Here is a 19,010-nt window from a genome sequence, read left to right as displayed (position 1 = left end):
ATAATCATCTCAACTGATGCAGAAAAGGCTTTTGAAAAAGTCCAACACTCATTCATGTTCAAAGTACTACAGAAAATTGGAATAAATGGTAAAAGCCATCTACTTCAATCTGGTAAAAGCCATCTATTACAACCCAATAGCTAACATGATTCTAAATGGGAAATAACTGAAATCTTTTACTATCAGATCTGGTACAAGACAAGGACATCCTCTGTCACCACTCCTATTCAATATAGTTCTGGAATCACTAGCTAGAGCCACTAGATAAGAAAGACAAATAAGAGGAATAAGAATAGGTAAAGAAAAAGTTAAACTATCATTATTTTCAGATGACATACTTTCCTTGGAAGACCAAAAAAACTCCATCAAGAAGCTACTAGAATTGACACACAAATTCAGTAGCATAGCAGGATATAAATCAATACCCAAAGTCAATAGCATTCCTCTACACAGATAACAGACACACTGAGAGGGAAATTATAGAAATGATACCTTTTACAATATCACTGAGTAAAACGAAATACCTTGGAATTAATCTAACTAAACAATCAAATATCTTTTCAAGGAAAATTACAGTACTCTGAAAGAAGAGATTGTAGAGGATTTCCAAAAATGGAAAGATAGTCCCTGTTCCTAAATAGGAAGAACCAACACTGTGAAGATGGCCATACTCCCAAAATTGCTGTATAGATTTAATGCAATCCCTATCAAACTACTATCAACATACCTCACAGAGCTACAGAAAACTTTCTAAACTTTTTTGGAACAAGAAAATGCCTAGAATTTCAAAGGCATTGCTGAGAAACAAAGAAAAGGCAGGAGGCATTACAATTCCTGACCTGAAATTATATTACAAAGCTCCTGTGATAGAATCAGCATGGTATTGGCAACAAAGTAGATCTATGGATCAAGACAGTAGATAGGAAGATGCATAAGTACCTACTAACACACTCAGCCACTTTATCTTCAGTAAACGGGCCAAACATGCTTGCTGGAAGAAAGACACCTTCTTTATTAAATGGTGCTGGAACAACAGGCTCTCTAGATGCCGAAAACCAAAACTTGACCCACGTCTATCACCATACACTAAGCCAAAGTCAAAATGGATTAAAGATCTAAACATTAAAACAGAAACACTAAATCTCTTGAAAGAGATAGTAGGACGAACTTTTGAAGACATTGGGTCAGGCACAATTCATTAACACAAATCAAATCGCATGGATAATACTGGAAATAATTAATAACGGGGACCTCCTCTCCTTGAGAATCTTTTGCATGTCTAAATAAATTACCAACAAAGTGAAAAGACAACCCACAAATTTTGAAAAAAATCAGGATTAATAAGCAAACAAAGGTCTGCTGTCTAGTCTTTATAAAGAACTAAAAATATTAGGGCCCCAAAATTTAAAGACCCAGTCCAGAAATGGGCATCTGAGATGAACCCCCAGTTCTCAGAAGACGAAATTAAGGAAGCGAATTAATAGGGGAAAAAAGGCTCCACATCATTAGCCATTCATGAAATGCAAATTAAAACAACACTGAGATACCATCTCACATAAGAAAGAATGGCTATCATAAGTGAATCAACCAACAACAAATGTTGGAGAGATTGTGGGGAAAAAGGAACCCTTCTCCACTCTTGGTGGGAATGTAGACTGGTGCAATCATTATGGAAATCAGTGTGGAGACTTCTTTAAAAAACTAGGACTGGAAATCCCATTCAAGCCAGCTATCCCATACTGGGAATTTTCCCAGAGGAACTGAAAATGTCCTATCATAGTGATATATGTGTACGTACGTTTATAGTAGCACAATTTGTGATTGCCAAATCTTGGAAACAAGCAAGATGCCCATCACCTGAGAAATGGATGAAAAAGATATGGTATTTTTATAAATGGTATATTACTCCACTATAAAGAATGATAAACTTGAAGCCTTTATATTTAAGTGAGTGTCAACTGAAGGAATACACATAAGTGAAATAAAGCAGACCTACGTGTGTATATATCGTATAGTCTTCTTTGTTTAAGAACTCAAAAGAAGAAATAAAAATACAAAGGTATAACGATTAAAAGGAAAGTGAGAATTTGGGGATTATACAATGAATAGTGGTCAAGGGGAAAGCTAGCAAACATGACAGGGGCAAATCCATGCATTTATATGCACAAGATGAGTAAGACATTGATCCTGAGAATCTTCAGCAGGTTTTTGAAACTAGCAGTTAATTGGTAGGATTCTCACCCTGACTAAATATATATGCTGATATATGCTGACCTAAGCAACTGCACTGAAGATTGCAATATGTAATGATAGGGTCATGCTTGGAATGTCGGGCACTCTGGTATTCTAAATGCATACTGATTGTTATGACATACCAGTTCCTGCCATACTGTCTCTCCAGTAAATGTTTGTTTAAAAAATGTCTAATAAATGAAAACAAGAGGCAAGAAAAAAATGTGACAAGACTATCCTTCTACAGTTTTGTATATGATTACATTTCTAAATTTCTGTGTGAAACTATGTAATTGTTTATCTTATTTTTAACTTTTTAAAAATTATTTTTCTTCATATTCTGTAGGGACTTAAAGTTTAAGATATCAATACTTGATGGAAAATACCTGTTCCATGTTATGCCTAAGATGTTTGATATTCAGACAGAGAGTGAGATTATGCTCAACTGCCTATGTTTTAGGGTAATACTAATAAGCTTCTCTTCTGGAGGGTTAACTACCTAAGTTTGCAGATCAAAATTTAGAGAAAAAAAAAGAGAAAAAAAATTTAGAGAAAAAGACGGGCTGCAAGAGCAGCCAAAATTGTGGCCCTAGCCTTTCAATGGCAGTGAAGACTGAAAGAAGGGAAAAGAAAGGAAAATTAAACACAAAAAGTTGGGCTGATAGTTATTTCTGTTATGTAAAAGGAGGAGCGAGTCGGGAAATTTAAAAGGGTGTGAAAGGGAAAGTAAGTAGAGGAATGGGGAAGGAGTAAGTTGGTCATGATATTGTATCATCATAGAGAAAGATATTGTATCTGATTTATGACCAAAGAAAACTATTTTAGCTAACACCATAAAACACTCCCTGGTATGGAAGAATCTAGTGTGATTAGATATAGAATTATATAGAAAGATAAAGCATTAATTCTTGTTCCTACACTTTTACTAGCATACTTCCAATCCCTTAGCACTTACTAAAAGCAATACCAATGAAAGAGAGAATAGACAGAATAAAAATGTATTGTTAGCTGGGCATGGTGGCACACACCTGTTGTTCTACCACTTGGAAGGTTGAGGTAGGAGGGTTACGATAAGTTTAAGTCCAGCCTGACTTACATAATGAGACTCCATCTCAAAAGACAACTGTGTTTGTTAATGTATTCATGTAACACCAAAGAAAGGATGGAGGAATGGGGAATTTGAGAGGGTAAAGTTGTGAGAGAGAAGTAAGTTGAGAACTAATTTATGGCAAAATCAAATAGCTCATGTAGCTTGGTAAAATCATTAATTCAGATTCCTATCATCTTACTAGGACACACTCTCCAGCTCTTTCAAAAAGCAATTGCATATAAAAGAGGAAAAACACCTATAAGAAAGAAACCTTATAATGTTATTTATAATTTGATTGGTATGCTCTTACCCCTTATTTCACAAATAGAGACCTTAGTTTATAGCAGTTCCGTAAAGTAATATCTAGTTCTCTGTGATTGTGGCTGGTTTGCTATGTCAACTGGTTTGACATGTTTCTTCACATGTGACTTGTTTTCTTGCATGCCATGAGCAGATGATCAAGAAAGACCACTGAAACTGATTCTCATTCCCTGTGCACACACAACTCTGCTAGGTTTCAATGGTGTTTCAATGGGTATGACTTAGCAGAGATTTTTGACTCTGTCTTTTTACCTGGCAGTGTCAATTTTATGAGTCTGTAGGAGAGCACAGTAGGGCTGTTCTAGTGCTTAGCCTGCCACTGTTCTATGGAAGGGTCTCTCTGTTCTCTACACTCTTTGGTCCACAACAATCCCTATGCCTATTTATATCTCCTTCTGTACTGTGTCAATCTTTAGAATTTTGACACTCTGTTTTAACTTTTTCTACCATGCCTATTATCATTTCTTTGTTTCCCTTAGTTTTGGCTTCAATCTGTTGTTTTTCTAGTTCCTTGAGATATAATGTTAGGTTACTTAGTCCAGATGTAATATACAAATACAGTTCTGTATGTTTCCCCTTTTAATGCTTTTTTTCTGGGTATTATGCTTCAATTTTCATTTTTTCAAGGTGCTTTTTAAAGTTTACCTCTTTTCTTCTTTGATCTACTGGTTTTCAAGGAGCATGTTGTATAATTTTCATATTTTTTAATCCATTTTATATTGTTATAACAGAATAACATAGGTTGAATAACTTATTAGAAAGATACTTAACCCTTACTTTTGTGGTGGCTGAGAAGTTCAAGAGCATGGTGCTGGCATATTGAGGGGTTCTCCTTATATTCTCTACTGTGATAACATAGTAGAAGGACATGTGAGCACATGTACTTCTGTGAGAAAAATTGATCCATGCTCAGTTTATTAGGATTCCACTCCCACAGTAACAATCAGCATGTGCCTGACTAGGGAGGCCAGCTGTAGATATATTTATCATAGAATAGGCCAGTTATAGGCTTTTCCAGAGTGGCAGGGCCTCAGGTCACTGATAGTAGGTTGAACAAACTGTAGGATGAAGACTTGAGTTCATCAGGGTTATAGCAGGATTCACCTGATTAACTTTTACGTGGACAGTCTGAGCTGGCAGTGTCCACACATGCATCCCTTGAGGCCAGCTATGGCAATTAGGGCATTCATTGAATTTATATATGCAAGGCTGTGGGAGCTAGGTCTGGCAGTGTGCTGTAAACTGGCTGCATGAGTCAGCCTTGCTTGCTTGTGGCAGGGAGGTTGGACTCTGCGATGGTGAGCTCTGCAACTGCTGTGCACTCATACATGGTAATTGCTCTGAGTCACTAAGTTATAGTATCTAAGGAGGCAGTAGCTAGGATAGCTACAGGAAGGAGGAATGGTGACTAAGACATTTAGAAAATGAGAAAACTGAATCTCTAATCTATATTTGCTACGGTACGGGCAGCTAAGGCAGTTCCATGAACAAAAGAGGATTAGAATTTATGGACTAGAAATCTGAGGACTGTAAAGATGGCTGGGTCATACCATTGGGTCCAGGAAACTGCAAACTGCTGCAGCAGCAATTAGGAATCTCCAGGTGGCTTCACGGAAGAGAGAGGGAGATGTGGAAGTGTAGTTTATTTATCTGGAGACAGTGAAGGCAAAAACAAACAAGTGTCAAAAGCTACTGATGGACTGATGCTGACACTTCTGCTGCTGGTACTGTTGTACTAATTAATTTATTCAGCATTGAAAGCTACTGGAGTTCTATGCAGATCAAGCCACTGTGCTCTGCAAACTTGAATACAAAAAGATCCTCTCTGGTGAAGGCTGTGAGTGATACCCAATAGCCAGTCTGAGCTGGCAGTGTCCACACATATATCCCTTGAGGCCAGCTATGGCAATTAGGGCATTCATTGGATTTATATATGCAAGGCTGTGGGAGTTAGATCTGGCAGTGTGCTGTAAACTGGCTGCATGAGTCAGCCTTGCTTGCTTGTGGCAGGGAGGTTGGACTCTGCGATGGTGAGCTCTGCAACTGCTGTGCACTCATACATGGTAATTGCTCTGAGGGTCTTAAGGACTGTTAAGACCCTCAGCAGAGACATGTGTTTGGATTCTTATGACAAGTAAGTCACTGTGAGACACAATCACTCTCATTAGCTTCTTTTTTATGGTTTAGATTGGGAATGTCCTTCCACAAATGACCTTTTGTACTTGTAGACAGCTTTGGAAGGTCATTTAATCATAGAGGAGATATAATTGTCTTGTTAGGAGGTGTGGTCTGGTTAGAAGAAGTGACCTGGAAGACTATAACTCCATGCTTTGCTCTTCCTTTCTCGCTCTGATTCCTGGCTAACATGATATAAGCAGCTTCCCTCTTCAGTAGCCCCTTCAACCATGCTATTTGTGTTTGACGATACCACCCATAAACTGAATCCTCTAAAGAACACGAGCCAAAGTAAACCTCTTCTCCTTTAAGTTGTGGGTGTTGGATATATCTCAGCATTGAGAAGATAATCAAGAAAAAGCCTATCTCTCTTTATTCCCTAATATCACTGATTGTTTACTCTGTTATTTTACCCACAAGCGGATTTGTGAGCCAGAGTGTTTCTTTGTGCTGGGAGACCTGACAGATGGGAGGATGCAGGGGAATTGTTCTTCTTATCCTTTTTTATTTGATTGTTTTCAGAGCTTCTTTCATTATATTGTTATGGATTCTTAGCTGAACTCCTAAACACTTCCAGGTTATTTTTGTTCATGAATAATTGCCTAATTCTTGCTTTTGGGGAGGAAAAAGAAGGCTGGAATCTCCTACTGTGCCATCTTGTTAATGTCTTCTGTCTAAAAATCAATTTCTAATTATGTGATGCTTTTTGCTGCTATTACAAATAATGACTTTTAAAAATTTCAACTTCGTGTGATTTGATATTTGTATAGAAATACAGTTGCCTTTTGTATGCTGACTTTTGTACTTTAACCTTATATTCTGACACATTATTGAACTCAATAATTTTAGTATACTTCTTATGATTTACATATATAGTCATATAATCTCTGAATGACAATTTTATTTTTTTCAATCTATATGTGATCTATTTTTTTTGTTTTTCCTTTCTTATTTAACTGGCTGTGACATTTCTGTCATCAGAAATGATGACAACAGACATCTTGGTCTTCTTCCTGATCATTATTTCTATACTCAAATGAAATTAGGTTTATATTTTCATAGGTACCATTTCTTACATTGCAGTAGTTCCTCTATTCCTAGTTGCTTATAGATATTTATCTCTACACACACACACACACACACACACACACACACACACACACACACACATATTTTCTTCCCTCAGCATGTATTTATTGCAGGCATGTTGGATCCCTTATCTTTAAATACCTCTAATTTAAAGCTCTGGATGGATGCTTTCTTCAGAAATATTTTACTTTTACTTTCATTTCTTAGCTTTTCTTACTGGTGTTAATGGCAGAGTAAAATGAAACAATCTAATCTGTTATTGCCAGAAATAATATGTCTGATTTAATCTCTGTATGTACCACCAACAGGTTTACGTTTGCTATGCTCTGCTTTACTATTGCCAGTCATTTTTGTCTCATTGCCATTCTATTTCACAATTTACTTGTTATTCTTACTTATTCATTTTTTTTCTAAATGAACTTTACACTGCTTTTCCACTTGCCAAATAATTTCCTTGGAAATCGCTATTATTCATTGAGTGAATTCAATAATAATTGGCATTATTTTACTATCACTGCAGAAGAATAGGCTTTGTCTTTCTATTATTCAGTATTTCTTTGGGGGCCTTTAGAAGCCTTTCACTTTTTTTTCTCTTCTCTTTCCACAGCAAGATGGATTCTGGATATACTCTGAATATTGTAACAACCACCTGGACGCCTGCATGGAACTTTCCAAGCTGATGAAAGACAGCCGCTACCAGCACTTCTTTGAGGCCTGTCGCCTCTTGCAGCAGATGATTGACATTGCCATTGATGGCTTCCTGCTGACTCCAGTGCAGAAGATCTGCAAATATCCCTTACAGTTGGCTGAGCTCCTCAAGTATACAGCCCAAGACCACAGGTAAGAATTAGAGAGGCAAGAGTGAGTTTCTTTTACATGTTGGTTCTCTTTTTTATTTTATTGAAAACCAAATAGCAATGAGACAGTTTCAAAATTGAATAATAGGACAGTTTCAAAAATTAATAGATTGTACATTGTTGTCTTCTTAGTGGTTATCCATAGTACAAGATGCAGACACGATATCCTGTCCAAACACTATTAGTATAAATCTTTCTTCTCAGTGAATTAAGCGAAAGCAGCTGTATATCTATCCTAACTATTCTGTATATACAGATTTGTATATACAGATTTGTATTTGTATATACAGATACAAAATGGTCCTTCCTTTGTATACCCATTTTCTGTTCAGTCCCATCAGAGATGGATACTCCATTGGCATCTAAATACTATAGGTGCGTAAATTCAGCAAAACAATCCAACAGAGTCCAGCAGTCCACAATAGTGCATTATCCGCAGAAGGAGTTGACTTGAGCCTTTCACAACTCAGCATATTAATATAGATTTACTTTCTTTTTTTTTAGCTTTACTTTCTATACCTCATTTTTATACTTTTCTGCTGGATGGTTAAGAACAAGATAAAGCAAGAGCTATATAACAAGAAATGTAACTTTTGCACGTGACAAGGTCATTTAAGTACCCTCAGGATTTATTGTGTAACCCTGTACCACAGTTTGCAGATCCTTTGTCAGCATCAGCCATGTGGATGAGTCACAGCCATTGCTTGACCAATTTGCTTTCTGTGAAAGCCTGAGAAAAAGTTTTCTCTCCTTGTGACTCTCCTTAGGCACATTCAATGTCATTGATCACATTGCTCTGTGGCCCCAAAATTTCCTTCAGCAGAAAATTTGGGACACAACTGAGTTACATGATGTTACAGTATAGGTTCTGCTATGTCCTGAGTCCTAACTGAACTTGAAAGTCTAGGGTCAAAATGTTGGGTGTCCTTGCAGTCCTTCTATTTCTCTAATCTTTGGTCTGCAAGCTTAGGTTGTTAACCCTTCAGAAGAGAAGCTTATTATTACCATACCACATATGCAGTTGGGTTGAACTTCACTGTCTGTCTGAATATCAAACATCTTAGGCATAACATGGAATAGGTATTTTCTATCAAGTATTGATATGTTAAACTTTATGTCTCTATAGGACATGGAGAAAAAAAATTAAAAAACTGAAAAATATTTAAAGAATGTGAATAAACAATTACACATTTTTACACAGAAATTTGGAAATCGAACCATATACAGAATTGTAGCAGGATAGTTCTCACTTTTTTTTTCTTGTGTCTTTTTTTATCTATTACCATTTTCAAAAAAGAAAAAAATTTACCTGAGAGGCAAGATGGTAAAAATTCATATGTCATGACAAGAAGTACCTATGTAGAAGACCAAAATGACAGGCAATCCAAGCTTTACCCTTCTATTGCACATTGCTATCTTCAGTGCAGTTGCTTGGTTCATAGGTATCAGCATATATAGTTAGTCAAGTTGAGAATCCTACCAATTAACTGCTAATTGCAAAAACCTCCTGATGTTTCTCAGGATCATTGCCTTACCCATCTTGTGCATATGAATGTATGGATTTGCCCCTGTCACTTTTCTCAGCTTTTCTCCTTGCCATTTCCTTGTTGTCTGATCCTCAAGTTCTCGCTTTCATTTTCATTGTGTTATACCTTTCTATTTGTATTTCTTCTTTTGAGTTCTTATACTAGGGAGACTATGATATTTACATATGTGTGTCTGCTTCATTTCACTTATGAGTATATCTTCAAGTGGAATCCACTCAAATATGACGGCTTCAACTTTTTCATTCTTTATAGCTGGGTAATGCTCCATTGTATAAAAATATCACATCTTTTTCATCCATTCCTCAGGTGACGGATATCTTGATTGTTTCCAAGATTTGGATATCACAAATTGTGCTTCTATAAATATAATTACACATATATCACTATGATATGTAGTTTTCATTTCCCACAGGAAAATTCCCAGTAGGGGGATAGCTGGTTTGAATGGGATTTCAGGTCCTAGTTTCCTAAGGAGTCTCCACATTGATTTACATAAGGTTGCACCAGTCTCATTCCCACCAGTGGTGGAGAAGGGTTCCCTTATCCCTACAGCCTCTCCAACATTTGTTCTTGTTTGACTTGTTTATGATAGCCATTCTTTCTGGGTTGAGATGGTATCTCTGTTGTTCTAACTTGCATTTCACAAATGGCTAGGGATGTGGAGCATTTTTTCATATATTTATTTGCTTCTTTAATTTCATCCTCTGAGAAGTGTGTGTTCATCTCGGATTCCCATTTCTGGATTGGGTCTTTAAATTTAGGGGCCCTAATGTTTTTTAGTTCTTTATGAATTCTAGAGAGCAGACCTTTGTATGAGTTCTTATTAGTTAAGATTTTTTCGAAATTTGTGGGTTGTCTTTTCAACTTCTTCATGATGTTTTTGACGTGGAAAAACTTCTCAATAAGAAGTGGTCCCAGATGTTACTTCTTTCAAGTGTTACCCATGCAATTTGATTTTTGTTCATCAACTCTTTGCCTACCCTATGTCTTCAAGAGTTCCTCCTACTTTTTCATCCAGGAGATATAGTGTTCGTGTTTTAATGTTTTGATCTTTAATCCATTTTAACTTTTAGCTTAGTGCATGGTGATAGACCTTGGTCAAGTTTTAATTTTTGGAATGTAGAGAGCCAGTTTTTCCAGCACGATTTGTAAAAGAAGCTGTCTTTCTTCCAGGAAGCATGTTTGCCCACTTTGTCGAAGAATAGCTGGTTGAGTGTGTTCCTAGAGGCCTCTGCAGCTTCTAACTTATTCCATTGATCCTAAGGTCTACTTCTTTGCAATTCCATGCTGATTTTATCACAGTATCATTGTAGTATAATTTCAAGTCAGGAATTGTAATGCCTCTTGCCATTTGTTTGTTGCCCACAATTGCCATTGCTATTCTAGGTCTTTTCTGGTTCCAAATAAATTTTAGGAACGATTTCTCTCAGTCTTTGAGGTATGTTAGTGGTAGTTTGCTAGGAATTGCATTAAATCTATACAAAAATTTTGACAGTATGGCTATCTCCATGATTTTGGTTGTTGCTATCCAGAAGCAGAGAATATCTTTCCATTTTATGCAATCCTCTATGATCTCTTTTTTCAGACCACTTTAATTTTCTGTGAAAAGGTCTTTGACTTCTTTAGTTAAGTAAATTCCAAGGTATTGCATTTTGCATGGTGCTATTGTAAAAGATATTTTTTCTCTAATTTCCCTCTGTTTGTTATATGTGGAGGAGAATGCTATTGACTTTTGAATATTGAATTTGTATCATGCTATGCTTCTGATTTTGTTTATAAATTATAGCAATTTTTGGTGGAGTTTTTTGGGTCTTCCAAGTAAAATATCATGATATCTGCAAATATGATAATTTAACTTCTACTTTACCTATACTTATTCTGTTAATTTCTCCCTCTTGTCTAATGGTGCCAGCTAAAGGTTCCAGAACTATATTGAATAGGAGGGATGATAGAGGACATCCTTCTCTTCTAGCAGATCTGAGAGTAAAAGATTTCAGTTTTTCCCCATTTAGAATTATAATAGCCATTGGGTTGTCATAGTTGGCTTATATCAAATTGAATTAGAGGCCTTCTATTCCAATTTTCTCTGGGACTTTGAATATGAATGAGTGTTGGACTTTGTCAAAAGCATTTTCTGCATCAATGGAGATGATCATGTGATTTTTAGATTTTGCTTTATTGATATACTGTATTACATTCATAGATTTTCTAATATTGAACCATCGTTGCATCCCTGGGATGAATCCAACCTGGTCATGGTGTATGATCTTGATGATTTGCCATATTCTATTCACTAGGATTTTCTTGAGGATTTTTGCATCTGTGTTCATGAGGGAGATTGGCCTGTAGTTCTCTTTTTTCTTTTTGTCTTTCCCTGGTTTTAGTATCAGTATAATAGTTGCTTAACATGAATGATTTTGGGAGAACTATTTCCTTTTCAATTTCTTTGAATAGTTTGAGGAGTGTAGGGATTATATCTTTTGTAAATTTCTTGTAGAATTCAGCTGCAAATCCTTCAGTACGTGGACTTTTATTGTCAGCGGGTTTTTTATTACATTTCATATTTCTTTGGCTGTTATTGGGTTTTTGAGAGTTATTATATCTTCTTGATTCAGTTTTGGAAATTTGTACCTTTCAAAGAACCTGTGCATTTCTTCTGTGTCTTCTATTCTGTGAGCATAAAGATTCTCAAAGTAGCTATTTATATTCTTCCGAATTTCCACTGGGTCTGTGGTGATTACAACCTTTTCATTTCTTATTGCTTGTATTTGAAATTTTTCTTTCCTCTTTTTGATTAAGTTACCTAGGTGCTTATTGATTTTATTTAATCTTTCAAAGAACCAGCTTTTCAATTCGTTAATTCTTTGAACTATTTTCTTTGTCTCCATTCAATTAATTTCTGCTCTAATTTTTATAATTTCTTTCCCTTTTTGGGCTCTGGGTTTGGTTTGCTCTTCCTTTTCTCGATGTTGGAAATGCAGCATCATGGTGTGTACTTGTTCCTGTTCTGTTTTCCTAATGTGTGATTCCACAGCTATAAATTTCCCTCTGAGAACTTTTTTCACTGCATCCCTTATATTCTGACACTTTGTTTTTGAATTTTCCTTGAATTATAGATATTGTTGAATTTCTTGTTTAATTTCATCTGTGACCTATTGATTGCTGAGTAGGGTATTTTTTCATAATTTTATTGATAAACAAATAGCAATGAGACAGTTTCAAATCAAATCGCTAGGACAGTTTCAATAATTAACACACTGCATACATTCTTCTTAGTGGTTAATTGCTATACAAGATGTGGACTTGAGATCCTATTTACAAACACCATTAGAACAAATCATTCTATTCATTAAGAGAATGCAACTATATATCTATCCTAACCACTTTGAATACACAGATACAAAATGGACATTCATCGGTATACCCCATTTTTTCTAAGTTCTGTTATTGAACATTATAGGTGTGTAAACTCAGCAAAATATTCTAAAAGAGTCCAGCAGCCCATAATAGCATTGGGTCTTCTGTTCAACTGGCAATGTCAGAAATTATTGACCTGAGTCCCACACAGCTCAACGTAACAGCATGGCTTTACTTCCTATATTTCGTCTTCATACTTTTCTACTGGATGGTTAAGAACAAGGTAAAGCAGGACCTATGCAACAAGAGTTGTACCTTTTGGGTCTGAGAAGGTCAGTGAAATCCCCTCAGGATTTATCCTGAGATTCTGTACCTCAGATTGTAGAACGTTTGTCAGTGTCAGCCATGTGGATGAGTCACGGCCATTGCTTGGTCAATGTGCTCTCTGTGAAAGCCTGAGAGAGTGTTTTCTCTCCATGTGACTCTCCTTAGGCACACTCTACGTCATAGATCACTTTCCTCTTTGGCCCCATAATCTCCTTGATCAGAAAATCTGGGACACTACCGAGGTACATGATGTTACAGTACAAGTTCTCATATGTCCTGAGTCTTAATTGACCTTAGAAGGCTAGGGCCAAAATGTTGGCTTTCTTTTCAGTCCTCCTTTTTCTCTAATTTTGGTCTGCAAACTTAGGTTGTTAACCATCCAGAAGACAAGCTTATTGTTATTATCAAACAACGTAGGCTATTAAGCTTAACCTCACTATCTCTCTGCATTTCAAATATCTTAGGTATAATAAGGAACAGGTATTTTTCATCAAGTGTTGATATGTTGACCTTTAAGTCTGAGTAGGGTATTTTTTAATATACATGTCTTTAGGGGCTTTTTCTGCTTTCTGTTGTCATTTATTTCTAGTTTCATTGCCCTGTGGTCAGATAATATGCATGAGTAAATTTCTGTTTTCTTGCATATACTTAAGCATGACCTATGTTATAGTACATGGTCTATTTTGGAAAGTGACCTGTGTGCAGCTAAAAAATGTGTATTCACTATGGTTGGGTGGAACACTCTTTTTATTTCCAGCAAGTCCATTTGTTCCATGCTCTGGTTCAGTTCTGCTTCTTCCTTGCAAATTTTTTGCCTGGTTGACCTATCATTTTGTTATGACGGGCTATTAAGGTCTCTTGTTAAAATTGTGGAATTGGATATTAGATTTTTCATGTCCATTAAGATTTGGCTTATATAGTTCGGTGCTCCCATGTTTGGTGCTTAGATATTTATGAGTGTTACCACTTCCTCTTGAATTTTTCCCCTTACCAGTATATTGTAGCCTTCTTTATTTTGCTTGATCATTCTTGTTTTGAAGTTGAGACTGTCTGAGAATAGGATTGCTAGCCCAGTTTTTTTCTGAGGTGCTAGAGCATGTAGTATTGTTTTCTATCCTTTGAGTTTCAGCCTAGGAATGTCTTTATGAGTTAAATATGTTTCTTGTATACAGAATATTGTTGGATTTTGTTTCCTAATCCACTGTGCCAGTCTATTTCTCTTAATTGGTGAATTGAGTCCATTTACCTTGATGGTTAGAATTGAGATGTGCTGACTTACGATTGACATGTTATTTACCTGCAGTTGCTTATTCCTTTTTGTCCTGTGTTTGTTTGCACTATTTAGTGGGTTCTTTCTCTTCTAGTTAGTGGAGTTCTGATCATTTTGGTCCCTCTCTAGATCATCTTTCAATAGTCTGTGTATGGTTGTCTTTGTCATCATGAAATTCTTTAGTCGTTCTTTTTCAGGGAAGTATTTCACTTCTCCATCAAACTTGAGAGAGAGTTTTGCAGAGTATAGTATTCTGGTCTTGAAGTTTTTATCAAAGAGGACCTGAACTACTCTGCTCCATGCTCTTCTTGCCTTCATGGTTTGTGAAGAGAAGTCAGCCTTAATTCTGATGAATTTTCTTTGTATGTGATCTGCTTCTTTTCTCTAGTGGCTTTCAGTACATTATTCTTGTGCTGGATTTCTGGGAGATATTGACTGTTATATGTCTCAGTGTGTTTTTAATTGGGTTGAAGTTACTTGGCTTTCTGTATGCTTCGGTTACCTGAATGTCAGATTGTTTCTTGCTATTTGGGAAGTTTTTGGCTGTTACTTCTGTCCATATTCTTTTTATATAATTTGATTGACTTGTTCTTTTTCATTGATGCCTATTAGTCTCACATTGTTCATGTTTTCATAGTCTTGCAAATGATGAATTATTTTTTCCTGCATTCTAGTTGTTTTTAAGAGATCTTTTCTTACCTTTTCACTAGCTGCACCCGTGTCTTCAAGATCTGAAACTCTGTCTTCACTTTCACACAAATGGTTCTGGAGGCTTGTGATTGAGATTTTAAGTTCCTCTATATCTCCACTCTGCTTCATGCGATCTTTTTCTTTCCTGCATTGTTCATTTAAGGAATCCCTCATTTTTCTAATCTCTATTTTTTTCATCAATGTCTTCTTTAGAAGCATTTGTTCTTTTACTGCAGAGTTTTTTTCAGATTGGATTTCCTCCATATGTTTCTGTGTTTGATTGTTTACTTCATGTGCTATGAATTCAGAGATATCTTTTTTGAATTTCAGAAATGATTTTTGCTCTGAGTTCCTCTAAATCTTTCTGCAGGTGTTTCTGTACTTTTGACGTATTAATTCATGTTTCACCTGAGCTAGTATCTCTGCACTTGTTGTGGGTGAGCTTGAGGCCTGAGATTGAATTTGCTTTTTCTCTTGGTCTTTTTATATAGCACTGACCTTGACCTTTGGTGTAAAGCTTTGGTGCAGTTATAACCTTAGCACCTACTGAAATTTGGTGCAGATCTACTATGTTTGAGCTTATCCAGTCATGCCTGGCTTGGGTCTAGGTGTTGTGTTGAGCTCCTTCCTGCTGCAGCCATTGAAATGAACTTGTTGTGCTGCTTTGGCACAAAAGTGATCCTTTGTTGCCCCTCTGTTGTGCCCCTGGTCCAGGGAGCACAGGGGAGTGCAGAATGTCTCCCACTCCCTAAACAAGCCCTGGCTTGGGATGGATCTCGGGGTCCAGAGAGCTTTGCAGAAGTCCTCACTCACGAGGTGGGTTTGGATGTGGGGGCTCCCCATGGTTGGAGGGTCTCCAAGGACATGACAGAGGGTCTCACTCATGTAGCATGCCTGTATTTTAGTCCAGAGAGTTCCTACAGGTGCAGCGAAGCCTGAAGCTCTCCCACACACTCGCCAGGCCTGGGCCGGGCTGGATCTGGGCGTCCTGAGAGCATTGCAGAAACTCTTATTCACTCCTACATGTTGGTTCTTATTGAGAATGTATTTCTTTTTTCCATTTGATCTATTAGCTTATCTACAAAATAAAATGTTATTTTATTGTTTACTTCACAAGACTGTCGTGCATAAATTGAAGGAATGCTATTAAGAGTTTCATGTAATGTTAAAAATGAATATCCACAGAAAATCTCTGTGCATCGTTTTTTACTGCACAACTTCTTACCTTCAAAAAGTGAAGCTTATATACAGTTTTCTAAAATGTATACGTAAGAAAAACTTATAAGCATTTTAATACTAAATTTATTGAGACATTATGAGATTAATATGTTAGTTTTGGTCTCTACATATAGAGACGGTGCTCAACGTGGTGTTCATTAGCTTCCAGGCATTTATTAGTCTGGCAAACTGTTTAAGAGTGTATACGTTTTTTGGTATATCACATATATAGCTTGTGACATAGTCCTGAACTTAGCCTCATAAATCAACCCTGATACAGTAAATGTGTCATTGTACATTGTGCTCAGCTTGTAACATTCAAATGTTTTCTTAAAAGCTTGCCCAGCTTATACTGAATCTTAGCTTCTACTTCAAGCCTACCTCCATGTTCTCCCCTAAACTTTCCACTCTTTCTGCCCTACCCCAATTATATATTTTCCACAGATTCAGAATATTCCTAAGTTTAAAAAAGGAAACTTAAGACTTCTCCTGAAGGTTTTCCAAAATTTTTAAGTAGTTTCAAAAAAACATCAATCCAACAAGGACCAAGGAGTTTATCTCTATCAGAATGGAAAAGATACCACTTACCTTGTACCAGTCAGGTTTATGCTTAGGATAATACTGAATGGCAGGGATGTCGGGCACCAAACCATCTCCAGGAAACCATATCACATATTGACTTTGAGCCATGTCGTGTGTATAGGCTGCTTTTAACTGATGTTAAATCCCTGACCTTGGATTTATTGGCTCAGCTTTTAGCTTTGTTCCTTAGCTTACAAACTCAAGAAGAAAGGAGGTTTTTGGCCAATTTCTTTAACTTTCTTCCTCCCTCTTATTAGGCCTTCTTCCTGGTTTTATTTGGCTGTATTACCAGGTTTGCTTGAGGCTGATTTGTAAGTCTAGATGCGTAGGATTGTGGTTATAGGCCAGATGGTTTGGTATGTGTAAAGCTTCTAGGCTAGTTCCTTGATTCACTTTGGAGATGTTCCTTCTTTAAGAAAAGAAAAGTAGGGAGCTGCCATGTAGCTCAGCTGATTAAAGAGCCTCCTTAGGCTGGCACAGGGACCTGGGTTTGATCCCCAGCATGCCATGTCAACCCAGCCCCAGGGAGCACTGAGACAGTGATTGAGACTGGGTGTGTTGTTGCACAGCTGTAATCCCAGCTCTTGCGAGGCTAAAACCAGAAGGATCACTATGAGTATGATCTGTGTAGTGAGACCCTGTAGGCCCTGTAGTAAACACATTTTTAAAAAATATAAAAAAAATAAAAAAGAAAGTAATATACAATAAATCTGTGTTGAAACAAGGTTATAAAATGTAAGCAATAATCTGATAATCTAGCTTTTAAAATAATTGTCTAAGACTGGACGTGGTGGCAAGTGCCTGTAATCCCAGTGCTTGGGAGGCTAAACAGAGGTAGATCACTATGAGTCAGTTCTATGTAGTGAGTCCCTGTAGACCCTGTAAAGTCTGTACTAAAATACAAAAATAAAAATGATTGCCTAGGGCTAGGAATAGAGCTCAGGGTCATAAGTGCCAGCCTGGCAAGTGCAAGGTCCTGAGTTCAATCCCCAGTATCATAAAACAAAAAAAAAAATAGATAAATAAATGTGTCTAAGTAATTTTTGTGCTTAGGGAAGTTTGTGGGTGATTGTACTAGCCATTCTTTGGGTTCTAGAACCTTAGTTTTATTAGTATATATGGCCTCCATAATTGTACTGAGTGGTGCTTAGTGACCATAACTAATGGCTATCATACTGGAATCTCAGTGCAACTGTCTTTAGGCTAGTAGTGTTAAAACCTAGATACAGTAGTTCACAATTTTTTTATATCACAGCTTCTCAATGACTTACTTGCTCAGTATCTATTCCAAGGAAACTAGTAAGAGGCTCTAACAATCATACTTGATGAGATAATATTCACTAAGTCAGTTATACATTGCATAATTGATCTTAGTAGTCCCAGAAAGACCATTTTATTTATTTTTATTTTTTATAATATTAGTTTATAAGGAATCTCCCAAGAATCATATACAAGTGAAAATCTATCCACACACTAAATACTAAAGACTCCAACTGAGAGTCTTGATCATCATATCTTGCATGAGTCCAGACGAAAACCTAGAGCTTATAACAATGCTGCCTACAAATCCAACTGGAGGCCTAGAGCCCACGCCAAAGTCTCATGCAGGTCTACTTCATTGATCTGTGCTAGAAAGGCCCAAAGGTTAGTGGTGGAAGCTAGGAAGTCTATTACAGTGGGATAAAGGGTCTGTGCTAGCAAGCTGAGGGATATGAACTGGAGCTAGGAAGCAATACTCAAGGTAAGCACCAGAGTTCCCCCAAAAGTACCACAGTGCTTCTCAGCAATAGTGAGGTGCCGAGCTTCTCCAGCAATGAGAAAAGCTGAGTTCCTATTAGGAAAGCCAATGCGACAAGCTTCTCCATGAGGTTGAACAGTGCACCATCTTCCACTCTACAGCCAAGATGTGATGCTCAAGATGAGAACCAAAGCTTCTCCAAAGTTCATTGGGAAAGCCAGCATGGGAAGTTCCTCCAGCAGAAGAGCCCAAGAGAAATAGCATCTTCCAGCAGCTCCAACAGCTTCTCCAAACAGCATCCCTAACAGCATTTTTTTGAAGAATAAAGTATTTTATTTTATTTTTTATTTTTTTCTTTTTTCTTTCTTTCTTTCTTTTTAATATCAGTTATTTTTATTTTAAAGAAAAAAATAAAAACAATGGTACAAATTCTCAAAACAAGATTTTAGGAGAGTAACAATGGTTAGTACATTGTGTATTGTTACTGCCAAAGTAGTTTCTCATATTACAAGATATA

At 36.7% G+C, this 19,010-nt stretch overlaps 1 protein-coding gene across 8 annotated transcripts in view; it reads left to right on the top strand.

Annotated features, from left to right (window-relative positions):
* Arhgef9 (Cdc42 guanine nucleotide exchange factor 9) overlaps nucleotides 1–19,010 on the top strand; it is a 265,414-nt gene that overhangs the window by 186,886 nt on the left and 59,518 nt on the right. For all 8 annotated transcript variants that reach the window (XM_023705024.1, XM_023705026.1, XM_023705027.1 and 5 more), the window contains one exon: nucleotides 7,515–7,747. In XM_023705024.1, coding sequence (XP_023560792.1) covers nucleotides 7,515–7,747 — 233 coding nt within the window. The remainder of the gene's footprint in view (nucleotides 1–7,514; nucleotides 7,748–19,010) is intronic.

Source organism: Octodon degus, unplaced genomic scaffold, assembly GCF_000260255.1.
Source record: "Octodon degus isolate 3935 unplaced genomic scaffold, OctDeg1.0 scaffold00211, whole genome shotgun sequence".
Lineage (NCBI taxonomy): Eukaryota > Metazoa > Chordata > Mammalia > Rodentia > Octodontidae > Octodon > Octodon degus.
This window is presented reverse-complemented; position numbering and strand designations above follow the sequence as displayed.